The sequence below is a fragment of the Bombina bombina genome, chromosome 1, assembly GCF_027579735.1.
Source record: "Bombina bombina isolate aBomBom1 chromosome 1, aBomBom1.pri, whole genome shotgun sequence".
Taxonomy (NCBI): Eukaryota; Metazoa; Chordata; class Amphibia; order Anura; family Bombinatoridae; genus Bombina; species Bombina bombina.
In genome coordinates this window covers 774281206-774303584 of record NC_069499.1, presented here as the reverse complement: position 1 = coordinate 774303584, position 22379 = coordinate 774281206, and the positions used below count along the sequence as shown (strand labels likewise).

The window sequence follows — 22379 nt, the reverse complement described above, 5'->3', positions numbered from 1 at the left end:
GAAGTGTATATTGTGACACTACCAGTTTTACTGGGGCTGTTGTCTGACGCTATCCCTTCACATCTAATACTTTCTCTGTCTTCCACCATCACTCTATGTCAGGGGTGTCCAAACTTTGCTCTCCAGAGGTTTTGGAACTACATTTCCCATGATGCTCAGCTAGATAAAATGCTGGCTGAGCATCATCGGAAATGTAGTTCCAAAACCTCTGGAGAGCAAAGTTTGGACACCCCTGCTCTATGTAAAGTTATAAGACACAGACAGTTATGAACATCTTAGACAGAACCCTACCAACAGGTTTCAACGAGAGCTAATGCACCTTCTAGATGGAGCAGTAGAGGATGGGCTTATTGATTTAGAAACATCTAAGTACCTTTATGTGGAACATCCAGTTATCCCACTATTTCACCATCTACCGAAGGTGCATAAAACTCTAGTAAATGTACAGGGTAGACCTATAGTCAATGGTATAGGCTCAATGTTGGAGCACCTTTCTGAGTGGCTGGATGGGGTACTTCAACCTTTGGTCAAATCCCTCCCTAGTTATACTAGGGACTCCAAACAGGTGTTGAATAAAGTTGAAGACCTGAGATGGTTACCGGATTGTGGTTGGCTCACTGTGGATGTGGTCTCATTATATACCTCTATACCCCATGTTTGGGGTCTAAAAGCAGTCGCTTATTTTCTAGAGAATGGGACCACACACAGTGAACCTTTCAGAAATTTTGTACTGGAGGTGACACAGTTTTTGTTGTCACATAACTATTTTCAGTTTGAGGGGGAGTTCTATTTGCAGAGATGCGGGACCGCCATGGGAGCCAAGTTTGCGCCAACCTATGCTAACTTGTTCATGGGTTGGTGGGAGCGGTCCAGCATCTATGCGGATAGAAACCCCTTCAGACCTGCCATCCTGCTATACCTACGCTACATAGACGACCTGTTGTTTGTCTGGCAGGGTGAAAAAGAACAGGCTGAATGTTTTGTGGATTACTTAAGAACCAATGATGTAAACTTACGGTTTACACTTGAGTTTAACAAGCACATAGTGCATTATCTTGATTTGGAACTGAAGGGATGGCCAACAGGTAGAGTCACCTCTGAAGTGTATAGGAAACCAATATCAGGCAACAGTCTCCTACATGCTAAGAGCTGTCATCCGAAACAAATGCCCTATTCGGTAGCTAAGGGGCAGTTTGTGCGATTGAAACGCAATTGTACTCTACCCCTCAGCTACAAGAGACATGCAGACGAATTAGAACAATGTCTACTACAAAGAGGGTATAACAAAAAGATCATTAAAAAGGCTCGGTATGAGGTTAATTCCCTGTCTAGAGAACAACTCCTAAAGGATAAGCAACCGTATAGGGATGATCAAGAAAATAAACTAACCTTTGTCACAGATTACTCAGCTCAATATGGAGAAATCTGTGACATAGTCAGAAACCATTTCCACCTATTGGTGGCAGATGATGCCCTTGCTGTGACTGCTAGGAATGGCTGCAGATTCTCCTACAGGAGAAATAAAACTATTGGGAATTCAGTGTCGCCATCTATGCTTAGGAAGCCAGACTCAGCGGCGGTACTATCTTCCTCCTGGCTTAGACACAGGGGTACCTACAGGTGTGGCTATTCACAATGTAAGGCCTGTGAATATGTTCAGGTGGGGAATAGCTTCTCTTCGGTGGTGACCGGAGGAACTTTTGAAATTACCTCTTGTCTAAATTGCAGGTCGACCAATTGCGTATATCTACTCTGGTGCTCAACCTGTGAACTTCAGTACATAGGTTTAACCACCTGGGATGTCAGATCCAGAATTAGAGAACACCTGTCGACCATACGGGTGGGTAAAAGCAGCACACCCCTGGTGTCCCATTTCGTCCAGCGACACGACAAAGACTGTTGTTCGTTGAAATGGACGATTGTGGAAAAGGTTCAACCTCAAAAGAGAGGGGGGAACTTATTTAAGGTCCTGTCCAGACAGGAAATGTATTGGATTTTTAGACTCCAAACTAAAAGACCTTTGGGCTTAAATTCCGAATATGATTTTATTAATCATTGGAATTAGATCCTAGCCACCTTTAATATAATTACATATAAAATTTAAATTTGCACACAAGGTTCAGGAGACATAGGGGCACCTGAATAGGGAAGATCAATCTAATTAATCAAATCAATTAAATAAGTCTTTTGTAAGTGGGTACCAACAAATGTTTAACATACATATAATGGATACAAATTAATCTTTTGTCCTTTGTGGTACATGCTTTGTGGTTACTAGAAAATGCCCCACAGAGTGTGTCTTATTCTACAATATAATACAGTAACTTAGAGCTAACTATTTAAGGTGTATGGTTTGCATTTCAGGGTTTGGATACATATGTATCCTTTCCCAAATTTTGGGATATAAACACTGTCTCCCTTAAATGGTAGGCTATTTGATACTTGGTGTGCTAGCTGGAGGCGCTGGTTCAGCTTGTACACCTCCACTCTTCAAAAACTACTTATGGAAGCATTTAACCAAAATATAATAACAGAAGAGGAATTTGATTTTCTTTATAAAACAGATTCTAAGACCCCAATCTTTTATTTTTTACCCAAATTACATAAGCATGCAACAAGGCCACCAGGAAGGCCGATTATCAGTGGGATAGATTCTTTAAGTTCAAACTTGTCAGCATTCATAGATTTTTTTCTCCAACCCTATGCACAGAAGGCAAAATCTCATTTAAAAGATACCAAACATGTTTTACAAATCATACAAAATATACCCTGGCAAGAAAATTACTTTTGGGTCACCATGGACGTGACTTCTTTGTATACCATAATTGATCACAAAAAAGGGATTGAGGCAGTTAAATGGAAACTATCAGAAGATAAAGATTTATCACCAAAATTACTAGATTTCATACTTAGAGCCATAGAATTTATTCTATATCACAACTTTTTTTGGTTCAATGGGAACTACTATTTACAGATTTGTGGGACTGCCATGGGCACCAGGTTTGCACCAAGTTATGCCAATATTTACATGGACTATTTTGAGACGACTCATGTATGGCATAATCAAGAATTTGGTGCAGACCTGGTGTCCTGGCATAGATATATAGATGACATTCTGTGCATATGGAAGGGGGGTGAGTCCAAACTCATAGAATTTGTACAAATACTTAATAACAATAATCAGCAAGTCACATTATCAGTAGAATATGACAAAAAAGAAATACATTTTTTAGATTTAACTCTTTACACTATAGATGAAAAAATTCACAGCAAAACATACTTTAAGAAGTGTGACACTAACACCTACATTAGACATGATAGCTGCCACCATCCTAACTGGCTAAAGTCAGTACCAAAAAGCCAATTCCTACGAATACGCAGGAACTGCAGCAATATAGATGATTACGAACAACAATCAAGAATACTCAAAGAAAGATTCATACAAAAGGGATATGACCATAGAGCTTTAGAAAAAGAAAGAAATGAAGTTGGAAATAAAATAAGATCAACCCTGTTAGAAAACAAACACAAAAATGAGACCTCATTTAACAATAATTTCCCTAAATTTGTGACCACATTTAATGTAGAACATCATACAATCAAAAAAATTATACAAAAGCACTGGCACATTATAAAAGAGGATGAATATCTAGGACCTATAATTCCAGCTAAGCCCACAGTTATCTTCAGAAAAGGACAAAATTTGAAACAAAAATTAGCTCCCTCACTCATAAAAGGCATAGCCCCCAAAAAACCTTTACAAATAAGTAACATGACAGGTTTCTTCACTTGCGGCAAATGCAAAGGTTGTAACTACACCAGAAGAACACACAAAACATTTGACTCCACAGTTACGGGAAAAAAATTTGAAATAAAAGAATTCATTACTTGCAAAAGTAAAAATGTGATATATTTGTTGCAATGTGGCTGCAAAATCCAGTATTTAGGACAAACGTCCAGATTTTTAAAAACAAGAATCATGGAACATCAAAATAAAATAGAAAAGAATCATGATGACCACGGAGTGCCGCTACACTGCAACAATTGTGAACATTTCACAAAAGAATCCTTTCTATGGATAGGAATTGAGAAGGTTGAACTTCATTGGAGGGGTGGTAATCTGGCAAAACAACTAGACCAAAGAGAATTAAAATGGATACATACACTTAGAACATATGCCCAATGGGGTCTAAATAAGGACACAAAAATTGCTGCCTTTGTCTAAAAAACTCTTAACATAGGAAAGGGGGGACAAAATAAATGATAAATTCAAAAGATGAAAATATGGGGCCTAAATAAATCAGTAACATTTTTTGTTCCTGTTGAGGTGAATACGATTATAAGGACACACACAGAAAAAAAAAAAAAAAAAAAAGGGGGCAAAATAAATATGTATTTATACAGACAGTTCATGTCATATCATCACACTTAATGTTTATATATACACATATTGTACAAAAGAATATAATTCTCACACTTAATTTCAAGAAATTATATGCAACACACAAGTCGCTGAGTCAATATCTAGCATTCAATAAATATAGAAGACTATTTATAATATGAATGTTTAATTATGAAAAGTATCTATTCCAACTTGTAACATACTTCTAAGTGGCAATTTATTCTACCTCCTCTAAATATTTGGATAAGCAGAATTCATATAAGAAACTTTGTATCTGTGAATAACACTTATGTCTTTTTATTTTGAGAAAATCAGAAACTGTTTTTCATTGGACATTCGATAACATGTGATACCCACTGACATATCAGACCTGAATGGGAACCTAAAATAGAGAACTACCTGAAAGGGAACTACAAAACATCACTATACCAGAAACTGAATTTCATTGGACAACCTATAACATGTGATCTTCACTGACATACCGGACCTGAAAGGGAACTTGAAACAGAAAACTACCTGAAAGGGAACTACAAAACCGGCAAAAATGATGATATCTACAGAAATTTTATATTTTAAAACAAACTTATAGTTTCTAATATAATTAATATTGTTTTTTATGTTTTTTTAGATGTTTATTTTAAATTTACAATTGAAATTTTGAATCGGGTGTAAACCTGCTCTCCTCCAATGGGGAAGCAGGTAGCGTAACTGACATGTATTTAAAGGCCGCCTGTGCAGCGGAAAGGTATGCTTTGGTTTGTAAAGCACTTTTATTGCTCTTGAGAAAGACGGCTGGGACCGTTGAAACGCTTTTGCGTTGAGCCAAATAAAGACAAACTTTTTTACTGAATCTGTGATATTGTCTTTTCATATTGGGAAGGAGCCGGTAACCTGCAATATACACTGTGAGTAGATATTCACCTTTGTATGGTGTATTGTCTGATATTTCAGCACCACTATTTTGCACCTAGACTTATACAACTGAGGAAGGAAAGGAAAGGAAGATACCAACGACTGATACAAGCTGAACCAGCGCCTCCAGCTAGCACACCTGATATATTCACACAGACCTTGGGAGAGACTGTGGGACGGCTGCGGTTCACCAGAAGGGGAAAGTATTAATACATATTATACACCTGTTTGCATGTATATTTGATACTTGGACTCTAATCAATCTTAGGGATCAGATTACCTATGACTCTTTTATAGGGGGTCTAGATAGACTTATGTAAATCCTAATAATATAAATGTATATTTATTGTCTACAAAATGTTTGAATTTCATAAGTGAATGATGTTTTTTTTTTTATTAAGCTAGCAGGCTAAATTGCATGCATATAGATCTATGTTTATGTAGCATATCTACTAACTTAAAATTGTTTAACAATGCTCCATCCCCCGTATGCCTTTAAATCTTAATTAGTAACCCACCAATGATATGTGAGCACTGGATTGAAAAGGCGGTTTGTTTTTAAAAGTTTTTAGAGACTATGATTACGGCGTTTTGTGCCGAAACATGTCAGTCTGTTTAACTTTAGGGGTATCTTATCCCCTCTCTCATTATATTTTAATTTTGACTCAATAAAGTTTACTATTTTTAAGCTATTGAAGGTGCCTGGCGAATTCTTCTTTTTCCTCTTGGACTTCCTTTTGCCACTGCTAGGCACCTAGCTGCATTTGCCGGCTGGAGACGCGGACCAAAGTTTTTGCTGATCAAAGACACAGTATCCCGCTGCATAGAAACATAAGTTTCCCTACACCCGGTACAGTTTACTTTTGGTACACAAGACATTCACATTGGATTACTGGGACTGTTGAGATACATTTCTCCGGTTCCTCCGATTCAACTATATTGCGTCAGAGGCTTGACTCCCCACAAGGACCAATCAGTGAGGAGTTTAGAGACACACCCAGGTCCGAGACACAGTCAGGCTGTTGGAGACGGCGTTCGTTCCGCTAATGGTGGACGGGCTGGGGCCCGGTGAAGCGCACACAAAAGACTCCCGGGCTGCCGGAGAAGGATCTCATTCCGCGGTTAGTGGACGGGTCGGTACCCGGTGTAAACGGCAGCCGGTGAGTGAAACTAGCCTTATGTTTGAAGACTGTTTGGTCGGTATACCTGCCTCTGAAATTCTACCTTTTGATATCTGCAACTAACTTACCGGGTAACAGGGTTGTTTACATATGGGATCGAAAGTTCCACTTATGGAAAATATTTACTCAGGACTTTTATACCTTTATTATCTGGGAACCTTTTTTTAGCATTGTATTGGTCTGCTTACTATCCTCCAGGATTGCGGGGTATTGCCAAGTGATTAAAGTGATTGATTGAAGTACAAATCTTCGAATGTAACGAGCATTTGCCCCTGCAAGATATACTAAGATCTACTATCTGGCTTACATATATATATGTTTGATTAGTGACAATACAGGTTGGGTCCTCCTCCTTTTTTCATTTTATGTAAAGTTATAAACCTAGGACTAGATCCATTATGTTTTGCTGTATAGTACACTGTATCTAACATTACTGTCAGGACCGTCTTTAACACAGGGCAAAAGGGGCAGCTGCCCTGGGCCCAGTCTTTGTTGAGGGGCCCTATAGTCCTAAAAAAAAAAAAATTTTTTTTTTTTTTTTTTTTAAGTTCATGCCAGACTGCTGATGTCATGTAACATGGGGGACACACACAGTCAGTCCTAATATTGTCACAGTCAAACGTTCTCTGCTTATATTTATTTGTGAGAAAAGGTGCCAGACCGTGCCAATGTCATATGACATTCCAAGCTAGTGCCATGTGCTGTTTTAGATGTGCACTGGATGCTAAGCCCTAACTAGGCATCCAGTCAATCCAACTGCATCAGAAAAGGTCCTGCTGGGGTTACCACTGTTACCAGGTAACTGCTCTGGTGGTGGGGATTGTTTCTGGGTAGGGCTGACTATAGGCGCATGCAGTCGAAAGCTGGAGTGTCAGGCACGTGAGGATTTGAGCATCTGTGCAGCTGCACACACTGCTCTCTTCAGTCTTGAGGCTGTGTGACTCGTCTGTATCCATGCAGCCTTGGGCAGACAACATGCAGTCTGCTGGTCCCCTTATCCCTGCTCTTTCTGCTGTGGCTCTAAGGTCAACTAACTGAAGTTTGTTAGGAAAAAAGTGCTTTGTAGAAAGGTGTCAGTGGGAAGAATAAGTGAGTGTACACATGCCCCTCCCCCATGCAGCATTGTCTAGTGCAGGATGAGAGGGAACTTGTTCCTAGCAAAGTAGTGACATGTGCTGCTGTGGCTGATGTATAGTGTCATGCTGATACTTCACACATTAAGGTAAGGTTTGTTTTTATAGTTTTTATTTCTCTCTGTTTCAGATTTTACAGCTTCCCATAGTAGTTCTACTGTTCCAGTCAGTAAACTTATATCTGTCTGCACCTCTATGCTTCCGCCTCAGTCTTTACCTTGCTTTGCTCCTGTTGGCTGCTCTAAATCTCTTTAACCAGCTAACCTCACACCAGAATCACATTCAAAAGCATATTAAATTAATCCAAAGTGGAGGAATTTATATATTTATTTACTTATTAGTACTGCTTAGGTCCAGTTTCACATATTGCATTTTTTTTTTAATGATTAGCCCAGCAGTGGATGATCCACTGCTGGGCTAATAATTTTAAAAAAATAAATAAAAATAAATTGATTTAGTTGTTTTGTGGGATGTTGGGGTGGAGAGCGAAATTGCATGGGAGGGGGGCCCAAGAAAATATTTGCCCGGGGTCCAGTCAATATTAAAGACGGCCCTGATTACTGTTATACACAGTGCATGATAAGGTAACAGTCTGGTTATGTCATGTCATTACAAAAGTATTCCCCAGTTTCAATGTCAAATTTGGATACATAAATGTTTGCAATATACTTGTATTAGCAAACTATCAATGTTTTCATAGCATACACATGCACACAAAAACTGCTCCATCTCAAAGAATAAAAGGAGAGCATTTTAAAGGGATATGAAATCCAATTTTTTTCTTTCATGGTTCAGATGCAGCATGCATGCATACTCTAGAGTCTAGCTGAATCATGAAAGATATTTCCTTAATACCCAATCCCCTGCAAACACTCTTACTGAAAGCATTTTTTATATACACGTATTTTACAAATATGATTATATTCAAAACTGAAATGCACCCCCACCTGTTTAATTTAGGTTATTATACCCAGCTGGCTACCTCTGTACAAATGACAAATATACAGTTCTAATTATAGTAAAACATTATAATGCCTGACACTGGTTTTGTGGTAATTAGAAATGATACATTTTAAATACAAATAGAAAACAAATATGTCCTTGTCACGTAGAAAGTATGACAAATTATTTACGGTGCAATGTATTATTTTAATAACATCGTTTGTAACGTAAAGTGAAAAGTATAAATAATAACACTGCAATGCACGGCAAAGTACAGCAGCTATAGCTTCACTGTCATTTTTTCCTAGTAACCATGTGAGCAGGTTCCCCAGCAGCACTGCGTGGTGTCAGCTCTGTGAGTTACACCCATATCTGAGAGACTGCGAGAGTAATCTGAGCTGTTTGAGGCCTCAGGTAAACATACCTGTAACCAATCACGACAAAGCATCACATAGCTGATATCTTCCCTACCCAATCACAACTCAGGCATACTGTAAAGTCCCTCCTCTTGCTTCTAGCACAATGATTGCAGCTTGGGAAGTTATACACAAGAAGCTGAGAGAAAGAACTGGCTGGGTCAGTTGCTGAAGAATCTCTCTGTCGGGTGCAGGTAGGTGATCCAGGGATTTTCTTTATTTCTGATAAATAATAAAAAAAAGCATGTGACGTCCCTGTCTGCTCTGGCAAAGAGGCAGTGGATCTCTACAGGTAGATATGGAGAACAATGGTTCCAGTGTATCAGGAAATGTGACAGTGGGTGTGTATAAAATACGACATAACTCTGGTTATTTATCGTGCAAATTTGATGTAGTTCACTTTTTATATGTATTACTGCTAATAAGTTAGGTTTTAAATATCTATTTTATTTTTATGGCATTCTGTTTATAGGGCAGACGGTATCATTTTAAATTAGCACTGTGCAGCATCGTTATGTTCTACATTACACAGATAGATAGAAAGATAGACACATTTCTGCCATATAAGTAATATTTGGCACTGCAATAAAACAAGTATTTCTAGGGACACTTAGAATATTATCTAATTCTAGTGGTACTTACAATATTGTCTCAAAGTTGATTTTAGTAAAAGTTTGTTATAGGTCTACAAGGGCAGAAAAAAAAGATAAAACATACTTTTTAAATGTATTATTTTTCTTAATTAGTATTATAGGTGTCATATTAATCATATAATAATCATATTTACAACACTTTATTAACCAGAAATGTTTATTTGTGTTGCTAATGATACTTTCTACTGTCATCTGGAGTTTTATTTTTCTGTGCCCTGGGTGTTGAACACATAGAATTTCTTGCCTTAAGCTATTAAACAGGTTTGTTTTAAGTGGGATAAAAGAAACATGTCAAGCTAGCAGGACCTTTTGAATTTGTTTTTTGTTTCCAATTTCCAAGTGTAAAAATGTGAAAAATGTTGCAAGCATACATAATATACTTTAATCGTAAAGGGGGGAATCTCAAAAGTGTCAAAATAAAGAATTAAACATCTGTTTGTTTAACAGGTTTTGAGAGTCTTAGTAATTCATAGAAGTTGACCTGATCCTGAAGAGAGATGTCCACATCCTCTGGATATTGGGTGTCCGAGAATGGTACCTCTGCTGACAAGGACAATGTCTTTTATGAAAGAGTGAGATCCTACAACCCTGTCACCAAAATGGTGCAGTTGGTGGATACCCCTTTATCTCCGAGAGCTGCTTCCCCCAGCCCAGGATACCAGTCTCCTGCCACCTGGTCCCCTGAGCCACACCAAGTGCACCATGTTGTCCAGGTAAAACTAGCTTTACTGTTCATCTTATATAACATTATTGTCCTATGCTTACTTATAGGAACTCAAAGGGACATTACAATATTTTTATATTGATAAAGAATATATTTGAAACTGCTAACTGTATTGCAAACATCTTGCACATAAAATACATTGGTTATAAATATTGATAATTTCAATTCAATTGTGAAATGTGCATTATTTTGTTTTTTTCCAGTAAAGGACATAATTACATTTGCTCCTGCAATGATTAAGCAACCACTGTGCAGCATGTAGCTAGGTTCTGCAGGATTGATTCTATGTTGTGTAAGGAGTGGAAACCATTTCTATATTTAGGAGTAAATTCCATAAAAAGCAGGAAAAAATAAATAATGAAAGTATAATATTTTTAGATCTATACATTTTTTTGTGTAGCGCTTACTCCAATATATACTCAACAGCACACTGTTTTAAAAAGTTATATTATTTTCCCTATACCTAGCATAATATGTAAAATATAGCTGTATCCACATCAATTTTTAAACGTACCTCTACAAAATAGGGTGTTAATCCTCCATAGGGCCTGCTAAAAGCTAAAATTAGCTTTTCTAAGCTTTGACGGACCTCTCAGTACTAATGACACATCTTCAATACTTGCACTAGACTAAAAAAAATAGACCCTTAATTTAGTTTTGCACTTGATTTCTGCTCAAAAATATATTTCAGTATAACTTAATCTTTTATAATAATTCATTCATTAAGTTGTGATTAAATGTTCAATATAAAAATAATTAATAGGTGATAAAAGCAGCACTTTTGCACACTAGGGCCACACCAACATGCATCAATCTGTCTGTTTATTCTTTAGATTTGTTGTACTTGTCACTGTTTCTGCACATTAATCTGTCTCCAGGAGCCGGGGAATGTCTGTTTCTGAATGTTACAGTTTACACCCACACTGATCATTCAAGGTTCACATCTAGCCTGCTGCCACACCTATTTTCTCTGTCAGTTCATTCTCACCATCTTATATACACAACACATTTGTGTTTTAAGTTTTTTAGTCTCTTTGCTGCTTGTTTTCTCCTCACAATAATTTAATAAGTATACTATTTGCTATTTAATCTGTGCTAAAAATTGTGTTTAAGGAGAAATGATAAACTGCTTGCATGTGCAAAAAGGGTCAAACACAAAAACTCTAGACTAGCTTTGTGCTAAACTTGATCACTTAGCCAATCAGGGATGACATATGTGTGCAGCCACTAATCACTGTCCAGGCTCAGCTCAGGATGACAAGGGAATTGGTGCAATGGAGCTGAATTTAAAGGGCTATTATAGTAATACAATGACATGCTCTAATTCATAAGAACGTGTAACTTTATCACTAGCAACGCTGCAACTCTGTGTTGAACACAGCTGGGTCGTACAATAATAGCTGCTGATTGGATCAGCTGCAGTTTCTGCTCGAGATCACCATTGCTCTGCAGGTCAGGATCAGTATTTTAACTGTGTTAACCCCTTAGACTTGCAGCATTAAATGTTCTGTAATGCATTAGATCATGTAATTGATCACTGAAATGGCCCTTTGACTGTATGGTTAAGCCGTTTGCATACAAGAGTATTTTATAATGGTTTCTGTATGTCTCTTTAAACAAATGATAAACCATTTATTGTAAAGTCCATTTTCCTTAAAGGATATTAAACGGTATGAAATTATAATATAAAATGTTTAATTTTGTGTAGTTAAACTTTGTAATATGTTTACATTTTATTTGTTTTGTACCCTTTTCTTGTAATTTAAATCTGAAAATTGTTGTTTTTTTATTTACGAGTTTCTATAAAGTAATGGGCACATCATTGTTTTAACTTAGGTTTTCCCATTATCTCATTCTCCTGCTTAGAACAATTAGGGGCATTTATAAAACAGGCAGTAACAGACTGTCCAAACAAGGCTGTGTGGAACACAAGATTAATAGGGTTAACACGCAGCCTTGTTTACTCAAAATCTTATTTTATTAACTGATGTATTACATAATTTACTGTCTCTAATTGTTCTCAGTGTAAAACAGAGATAAATCGAATACTAGCTCAAACAGAGCACTACTGGTCCAAAGCAGATCTGCCGCTGATCCAACAGTCAGCACAAGTTACACATCTGAGTCGCGTGGTTTACGCTTGGGATCCACAATGCTCTGCAGGTCACAAGCAGTACTTCTACTCTGTATTTAACGCCTTTACGGGGAAACACACAGTAGTGCAGGGTCAATATTTTTAAAATGACAAAAACATTTTCAAGTGTTGCAGGTTTTATGACTAGTTACATTTTATGTTTTTGGAGATGTATCCAAACTGGGTTTACCAGATAAAAGTTTGAGGTTAACCACATTTAAAAAATACTTAAAGGGACATTCCAGTTAAAATTTCAATGCACATTGATTTATTACATCTTTGAATAGAAACATATTTGCAATATACATGTATTGGCGAAAATGCTTCTGGTAAAAGTTATCACTGTTTTGTTGTTAACATTTTTCTCTGCACGTGCATGTGAAGCATAGCTAGATATTCTCAGTGCACCAGCATTTTAAATACTACAGCTGATCAGAGTGCCAGTGTGGCTTGTACTATTTCAGCAATTAACAAATTGAGTCATTACCAGATGGTAAAAATACCTTAGGCTTTCTGAGCAAGTGCTGTGCTTAAAATGCTGGTGCACGATGCATACTTAAATACACTTTTGAAACAGCTATAACTTTTATTAGAAGCATTTTTGCTAATACATTTATATTATAAAAATGCTTCTATTCAAAACTGAAATGCATCAATGTGGATTCCAATTTTGGCTGGAATGTCCCTTTTAAATATGTTTTTCCTAAAATATTGCACTGTCATTTTATCTTTATAGTATTGGAATGTCTAGAAATGGATTGCATTGCTTATGGATTTCCGTGCTCTATAAACATTTGTAAGTGCTGTACCTCTATGTAAAATGATTGACAATAATTACAAAGTCTCCACTGATTGTAAATCATAATCTTTAGTCTAACGATAATATATTTGGCAGTTATAAAATGTAATTTAGGCGGGAATAGCCTTTGTACTTTTAACAGATTATTTATATCAGCTTGTAAATTCTGAATGCAGCACTTTTATGAACACTAGTGTTTTGTGAATGAGAATTGTGTAGGCTGTAGTGCACTAGTAACTGTTTTTAATTTTATTGCTGGATATATAATATAGGGTGGATACAAATCAAAAATTACAAACAATTAAATTTTTTTTATTTAAATCTGATTTTTTTTTTTTTTAATTTAAATTAGGATTTTTAAAAATGTTTTTTTATTAATTGAAAAGTCTATCTAAATATTTATATTTAAGGTACATTAAAATGCAAAGGTTATTCATCCTAAAATGATGGTTCGTTTTTAAAGTGATTTGTAAAGTTTAATGTTTAAGTGCCCGGTAACTAAAAGTAATCTTAAAAACGGGCATTTTCATTCATTCATTAAACTTTACAATGACGCTTATTTTTTAAAATACTTACCTTTTTCGTTATGGTAAACATAACGCTGATCCTCCGCCCACAGATCCTGCTTTCTTTAGCAGATCGATGATGAATCCTACTTCCTCCAATCGTTGTGTGTTCCGTTTCGCGTTTAGCTCGTAGGTACCAAGAGAACGAAGCAAATTAGATAATAGAAGTAAATTGGAAAGTTATTTAACATTGCATGTTCTATCTGAATCATTAAAGTTTAATTTTGACTTTGCTGTCACTGTAATGCTATTGCTCACCTGCAAATATGTACATAGAATCAACTCGTACTAGTTTCAAGAAGCTGAATGAATAGAAGATAGTTTGGAGTGGACTAGATCTGCACAAGGACCTAAGTGTGAGAAAGAAGGGACAAGCATTAAAATTAAAATTGAAGCTCTTTTAATTGTTATTCCTGGTCAGTCAACTCCAAAATTGTTATTGTTTAAAAAGACAGATAATCACTTTTTTACCCATTCCCTAGTCTTGCACAGCCAACAGGGTTATATTAATATACTTTTAACCTCTGTGATTACCTTGTATCTAAGCCTCTTCTGACAACCCCCTTTTCACATGGGTATAATTATCTTATGACTTGCATTTTAGCCAATTAGTGCTGTGTCTTGCACAATGTTATCTGTATGGCTCACATGAACTATCAGTCTCCTGTTGTGAAAAGCAAATAACTTATTTACTTATGTTATCAAATTAATTTGTTGTCTTGATATTCTTTGTTGAAGAGCATATTTAGTTAGGCTGAGCAGTTGTAATGCTGTACTGGAAGTTAGCTGGTGGCTATGTACACGTCTCTTGTCAATGGCTCACAGATTAGCTAGATGCATTGCTGCTTTGGATCTATTCTTAAACATGTCTTTAACCCTTTTTTTTTTTTTTATAGGAAAATTAGTAAATAGTGTCTGTTTTTACCCGCATCTGACAGGTGATACATTTAGTAAGGTCCCTGGATTTGTTATGCATTTTAGTAGATGCTTATAAGTTTGCTTATTTTTGTCTGGGATCTTTACTTGTTTGACACTGGCCTTCAAAGGCTTTTCATGTTATTAGTGTCTGCGGTATTTGGAGTATTCTGTGTGTTTGCAGACACTGCAGGGGGAAGATGTGCTGGCCACACCTCTCTCAGCCCTAGCAGTGCCATAGGCCAAACACAACTCACTACCACAGACATTTCACTACCTGAACATTCCGTAAATTATTTACTGCACTTAACCCTAGCAGGGAACTTTGTTGAAACACAGGACAGACAAATGTAGCATCTGAGATATATTATTTTTTTTAAATCTAAAAAGGCCATTTAAAATGTTTTTCTTTTCTAAAAGCTCTAATTATTAGTAACTGTAATCGATAGAAGTGAAATAAATATATATGTATGTATAGATAAGGTGTGGCATGCCATGCATGGTTATTGATAAGAAACCTTTTCAACCTCTTTGAAATTTGTAAAACCTGTATAGAGGTTATCTTGAAAAAGCTTCCTCAAAGTGTAAATATAGGAACGTTTTTAAAAATGTAAAGCTAATCTTGTTGGCACCTGGAAGCTGTTATGATTTGATTGGTGATATTAATTTCTGTGAATTGGATATATTTCTGCCAATGACAAAGTGGAATAATAAAAATAAATACAATCCTTATGTCTGTTTACTCTGCTACTACTAACCATGACTATTTATTAGTAAGTAGTCATAAACTAAACCAGAGCTTGATTAAAGTGAATGTAAATTTTGATGCTAAAGTGTCCGGTTTTTGAAACTTCGATTAAAAACAGGGACACTTTAATTCATCAAAATTTTCATTTCACTCCTGTTGTGAAAAAAGACTTACCTTTTAATCTTCACAGCAGCTCCAGCTTCCTCCGCCCGTTTCAAAGCCTCTTCCTGGGTCTAAAATGAGGCATCCGACTTCCTCCAATCACAGCAGTGAATCAGACACTGAATCCCACGGGGGGAAGCTGTGATTGGAGGATGACCTATCAATCATTTCTGACATCAGAAATGGCTTGTGAGACCGGAGGAAGCTGGAGCTGCTGTGAAGTTTAAAAGGTAAGTTTTTTTTTTTTTTGGTCACAACAGGAGTGAAATGTAAATTTTGATGAATTAAAGTGCCCCTGTTTTTAATCAAAATTTTAAAAAACGGGCACTTTAGCATCAACATTTACATTCACTTTAAGCTCTGCAGCAAGCATGATGTTCTGATGCATGGTTTTTGTTCCCATACGCAATACTTACAGCTGAGAATGAACATTCTTTAAAGTGCTCCAGACATGTCAATGAATGGGTGGTATGGCATTAGGCTAAGGGGGCAACATTTGGGTTCATACAGTTGTGCTCATAAGTTTACATACCCTGGCAGAATTTATGATTTCTTGGCCTTTTTTCAGAGAATATGAATGATAACACAAAAACTTTTCTTTCACTCATGGTTAGTGTTTGGCTGAAGCAATTTATTATCAATCGACTGTGTTTACTCTTTTTAAATCATAACAGAAACCACCCAAATGACCCTGATCAAAGGTTTACATACCCTGCTGATTTTGGCCTGATAACATGCATACAAGTTGACACAAAGGGGTTTGAATGGCTATTAAAGGTAAACATCCTCAACTGTGATCTGTTTGCTTGTAATTAGTGTGTGTATAAAAGGTCAATGAGTTTCTGGACTACTGGCAGACCCTTGCATCTTTCATCCAGTGCTGCACTGACATTTCTGGATTCTGAGTCATGGGGAAAGAAAAAGAATTGTCAAAGGATTTGTGGGGAAAAAGGTAGTTGAACTGTATAAAACAGGAAAGGGATATAAAAAGATATCCAAGGAATTGAGAATGCAAATCAGCAGTGTTCAAACTCTAATCAAGAAGTGGAAAATGAAGCGTTCTGTTTGATAACATACTTCTTTCATCTTGCCATCAATTCTGACCAAATTTCCTGTGCCTTTGTAGCTCACACATCCCCAAAACTTCAGCGATCCACCTCCATGTTTCACAGTAGAAATGGTGCACCTTTTATCATAGGCCTTGTTGACTCCTCTCCAAATGTAGCGTTTATGGTTGTGGCCAAAAAGCTGAATTTTGGTCTCATCACTCCAAATGACTTTGTGCCAGAAGGTTTGAGGCTTGTCTCTGTGCTGTTTGGCGTATTGTAAGCGGGATACTTTGTGACATTTGCATAGTAATGACTTTCTTCTGGCGACTCAACCATGCAGCCCATCTTTCTTCAAGTGCCTCCTTATTGTGCATCTTGAAACAGCCACACCAAATGCCCTGTATTTCACCTAAAGTTATTTGTGGGTTTGTCTTTGCATCCCCAACAATTTTCCTGACAGTTGTGGCAGAAACTTTAGTTGGTCTACCTGACCGTGGTTTGGTTTCAACAGTTCCCCTCATTTTCCACTTCTTTATTAGTGTTTGAACACTGCTGATTTGCATTCCCAATTCCTTGGATATCTGTTTATATCCCTTTCCTGTTTTATACAGTTCAACTACCTTTTCCCGCAGATCCTTTGACAATTATTTTGCTTTCCCCATGACTCAGAATCCAGAATCGTCACTGCAGCACTGGATGAAAGATGCAAGGGTCTGTCAAGAGTCCAGAAACTCATTGACCTTTTATACACACACAAATTACAAGAAAACAGATCACAGGTGAGGATGGTTACCATTAATAGCCATTCAAACCCCTTTGTGTCAACTTGTGTGCATGTTATCAGGCCAAACTTACCAGGGTATGTAAACTTTTGATCAGTGTCATTTGGGTAGTTTCTGTTGTTTTTATGATTTAAAAAGAGTAAACACAGTTGATTGATAATAAATGGCTTCAGCCAAACACTAACCCTGAGTGAAAGAAAAGTTTTTGCGTTATCATTAATATTCTCTGAAAAATGGCCAATAAATCATAAATTCTGCCAGGGTATGTAAACTTATGAGCACAACTGTAAATATAGGTATTGGGCCTATTATTTAGTCATAAATACCTCTGCCATGGATTTGTCAAACCATGAACTAAACAGATTGCAGTTATTCTTCCATTTGCCTGGTATTACTGTTGTAATGAATTAGATTGAATTCGATTTGATATTGTGTGAATCCACTGCATTTACTATTTGTAAAGAGCAGCCTTGCATTTTTCATTAATTGCTTAAGGGGCAGCACTTCTTATGAACTGTCTGTGGAAGCAGCAGCCCTGCATACTTTACGAACTGTTGGTCAAACTCATGATGAGCCATTTTTGATTGGTTGACATGGAACATTATTTCTATTTGTGTCTTCTTAATTATATACATTCATCTGTAACTTTTCTTATTATTTCTGAGGATCATACATTTTGACTTATAATAGCTACACATTTCTGCTTCCCACAATGACTCCTTTAATTATCTTGTAATTTTGATAAATACTGACTACATGTGGAGATTTACATTGATGTCATCCTGAGAGTGGCATCATGTCAAATGTGCTAATATTTTTCATTAACTTAAACCTTGAGGAACATAAAACAGGCTAACCTTTTTTTATAAAGCTATTAGGGGGCTGCACAATTAATCGCAAAACGGGGCTATGCAATATCTAAAGCGCATGAGGTTGCCGCTGCCATCTTACTTGCCTCATGGTTTGTTGCTCCAGTCTTGAGGTGTGTACAGTCATGAAAGGTGGCGGGCTAGCTGGGCTCTTTTCTCTGGCCTATTCGATTTGCCGTGCAGACTGCAAATGGAACAAGCTGCTGTTTTTAACAGTTAAATGCATTTTTGAATGCAAAATGTATGTCGAAAAAATATTTTAATAAAATCGCAAACCCGTATCGCACAGCCCTAATGATGACCTCTATCTTATAATAAGAGAAAGCACTACTTCTATCCCAAAACTTGCTTAAAAAGGCTAAATATCCATTATGTTAGAACATTGTATAACATTCAGTAACCATGAGGTATATTCTGCATACAACAGGGTTGTTAAAGTCGACACTGCTTTGTTTTAATTAAAGGGATATAAAACTGTAATAAAAAAACACTAAGCAGCATACTTAACATAAATCATTGCAATATGTATTATTTTATTATTTATTTATTTTTTAACTTAATTTGTGCAAAGTCTGTTATTTCCTGCCACAGCCCCATAACGGGGCTGGGGTATCTACTGGAAGGCAAAATAGCAGTTTTTCCTTTGAAGTGTTGCTAAAATATGTCTAATCTAGCTGCAATCAGTTTATTGCCCATGTTCAGTAGATTCATTTTGCTGCAAAATAATATGACAATAGAACCTAAGTTCTGTAATATCTGCTGTGCTATCTAGCTGCAGACAGTGACTACCCTGATAATTTATATGTGCTCATTTAGCAAGAAAACAAGTAAGTAGTTTGCTGTTTTTATTTTTATTTTCTAAACAAAATCTATATGATTTTGCATATTTTTTTCTACCAAAAGATCACTGTTCCATATGCTTTTCGAGTTACCAAGTTTTTTTTTTTTTTTTTTTTTTTAAATAAATTATTTCAATGTTGTGGAACACATGAATAGAATTGTATATAAGATTTTATGAGCTGATGAAATTGCATTGACAAATTTAATCACTCTTTTTTGATGCAGAACATGTGGTTTATATGGACACCCATATCCCAAAATAAATAAAAAAACTAATCAAATCTATTATGCAAAGTTATCAGCATGGATGCTATATATTGTGTATATAAATTATATTTAAATGTATATAAATTTTGTTTGCTGTCCAGTGGTCACATGCACTTTGGTTCTGCTCTACCAAGAATAAATATATCACACACACACACCAATATATTTTATCTGGTATTACCGTTGTAATGAATTAGATTACATTAGGTTTTATATTGTGTGAGTCCACTGTATATACTATTTGTAGAGAGCAGCCTTGCTGGCTTCATTGATCTTATTGACTGGGTGTGGAAGCAGCAAACCCTTCACATTTTATAAACTGTTGGTCAAACTCATGTTGAGCCTTTTTTGATTCCCTGACCTTAAATATTTGTGTCTTCTTAATTATATACGTTGGGTGGTAACTTTTCTTATGATTTCTGAGGATCATGCATTCTTACTTATAATAGTTGCACGTTTCTGCCTCCAGCTAAACCCAGAATTAAAAGTCTAGAACTGCCCTGGCTCCAGAGATGCGTATTCTTTAGTGAAACTCTGATGTAACATTCCCAAACACTTAGATTTCCTCCCTTAGTTTCACTTGTCTATTTGGTTGGGTGTTTCTAGTAGTAAGGCTCCACTATATCCTACCATAGTGTAAATTAAACGAATATAGAAGGGTGTATTTGAGGCAAAACCCATTAATTATATATCATTCAGCCATCCATGCTGACTATACAGGAGAGACTGAAACATAAATCAGAAACCTTATCTCATTTCCTTTACAAACGGATGTTTATGTAACGTTGAAGGATTTAGTCTGGTACTCTGATCTTGTTAGGTGCACATCCCTACAAGTGCTTGCCACTAGGAATTCCTACTTATCACCCTAGTGAACTAGGCTTACTGTGTAAACATGTCAGTGTAACAGTTTTCATAACCCAGACAAGTGCAATTGCCCAGAACATTTATGCTATCTATGTAAGGTTATGTTTGGAGCTATGGTTATCCAGGTGGAACTGTTTACATTTTAGTACCTGTCTATGCTGTTTGAAAATCTAAACCACTTCAATTGATTTTTTTTTTAACAAATTTGTACTCTCCTAAGTAGAAAAAGAATTTAGAATGTCTGAGGGGATAATCATACTTCAATGCAAGGTCAAACTAAAGGGTTGTGTTTTTAGAGTTTTATTTTTTAAAGGACATGAAACACTCATTTTATTTTGCCCCACTTTAATTTAATTTAACTCTGGAAATTGTGGGTTTTCCAAGAATTGAAAGTGCATATTGCAGACTTGACAAGCCTAACCCTGCTATCTATGTGTTTCTATCTGAGGTGATGAAATATGATACCTTAAAACAATGGATGTTTTATTAAATAATGACCGTGTAATTAATTGCTTCTATAAATAAGACAAGTTTGGCCATTGAAAAAACATTTGCATCAAACAACAAAGTAATATATTTAGAAAGCTTTAATATTCCACCGGCATGTTCATTTACTGCAAGACAACAATAAAGTCTTGTAATTACATGGCATTTTATGTCCTTTTAGTTGGCCTGTTAAGACATGGCACCAGCTTAAAGTGATGATAAATCCTAGCGTTTTTGAAACGCTACGACTTACCAGTGCTATAAATAAAGGGCTATCTTGGCTATTGGATCAGAAGTTAAAAAATTGTGTTTTGCTGTGCGCGGCCAGAAGCGTGCAGCTCGGCATAAACTTGCGAGCAAATAAAGGTACTTACAGCAATAAGTTTTTTTTTTTTTATACTTGATAACTGAAAGTCCCCTTTATTTATAGCACTGGTAAAACCTAGCGTTTCTAAACTGCTAGGATTTAAAATGACCTTTTAAAGGGATTCTAAAGTCAAAACTAAACTTTCATAATTTAGACAGCATGCAGTTTAATGAGCATTTCAAATTTACTTCCGTTGTCAAATTGCAAGAGTTCACTTATGAGTCTGTTATTGGCTGAAGGCCAAAGGGGCTGGCAAATTAAAGTAAATTTTGTTAGGAAAACATTTCTTCAGAGTAACTTCTATTGCAATGTGTTTTTAATTATGCACTTGTTGATTATGTAATTCTACTGTATTTGACGGCCCTTTAAATGAAAATAGTTCATGCTTACAGAATCAATGGAATAGGCTACATAATTAAAATTAAAGGTTGCTCAGATTATTTGCAAGGTTACAAACGGTATTCAAATGCACAGATTATGATAGTTTAGTTGTTTCAAATATCTGTTTAGTTGAATAATTTAACCTACCTTTTCTTCTAACTTCTGATGTTAATTAACAAAGCTGTATTAATAATAAGCTGTATGAGACGGACAAGGAAAATAAGGTGTGTTTTATAATTGAAGCTATAAACTGTGTCTTATTTTAATGAACTAAATTGTTAATAGTTGGATATTGTCAAGTTGTAACTTTTATTTTAAAAGAGATACTTTATTAACTTCTAGATATCATATATATATATATATATATATGATATAGATGCAGGGACACGGCACACTCCAACAGTTCAATCACCTGGTGCTTTGCAGAAAATATGTATACACAATCACTGGATGTTACCCACGGCTGGCAGCCGTAAATCCTGGGATATCCAAAAAAGCAGGCAGACACAGGATTTCCTCAATCGCCTTTATTCAGCAAGGAATGGCTAATTTCCGAACGTTTCGGCTCTCACAGGAGCCTTTCTCAATGGAAGCCAAACAGACATGTTTGGCTCCCATTGAGAGAGGCTCCTGTGAGAGAAAAATTTTTCTTGATGCCGATGGTACCTTTTTTATTTTATTTTAAAGTAATGTTAAAAAAATAAAATTATTTTGTATTTTCTATACAAGCTTAACGGAATGCTAAACCCAATTTTTTTTTTTTTCCTTTCATGATTCAAATAGA

The 22379-nt window shown here is 36.1% G+C and overlaps 1 protein-coding gene across 5 annotated transcripts in view; it reads left to right on the top strand.

Annotated features, from left to right (window-relative positions):
• Nucleotides 1-9072: 9072 nt before the first annotated feature.
• Nucleotides 9073-22379, top strand: part of POF1B (POF1B actin binding protein) — a 198254-nt gene continuing 184947 nt past the window's right edge. For all 5 annotated transcript variants that reach the window (XM_053699349.1, XM_053699347.1, XM_053699346.1 and 2 more), the window contains exons 1-2: nucleotides 9073-9180; nucleotides 10087-10352. In XM_053699349.1, coding sequence (XP_053555324.1) covers nucleotides 10137-10352 — 216 coding nt within the window. In that variant the 5' untranslated portion in view covers nucleotides 9073-9180; nucleotides 10087-10136. The remainder of the gene's footprint in view (nucleotides 9181-10086; nucleotides 10353-22379) is intronic.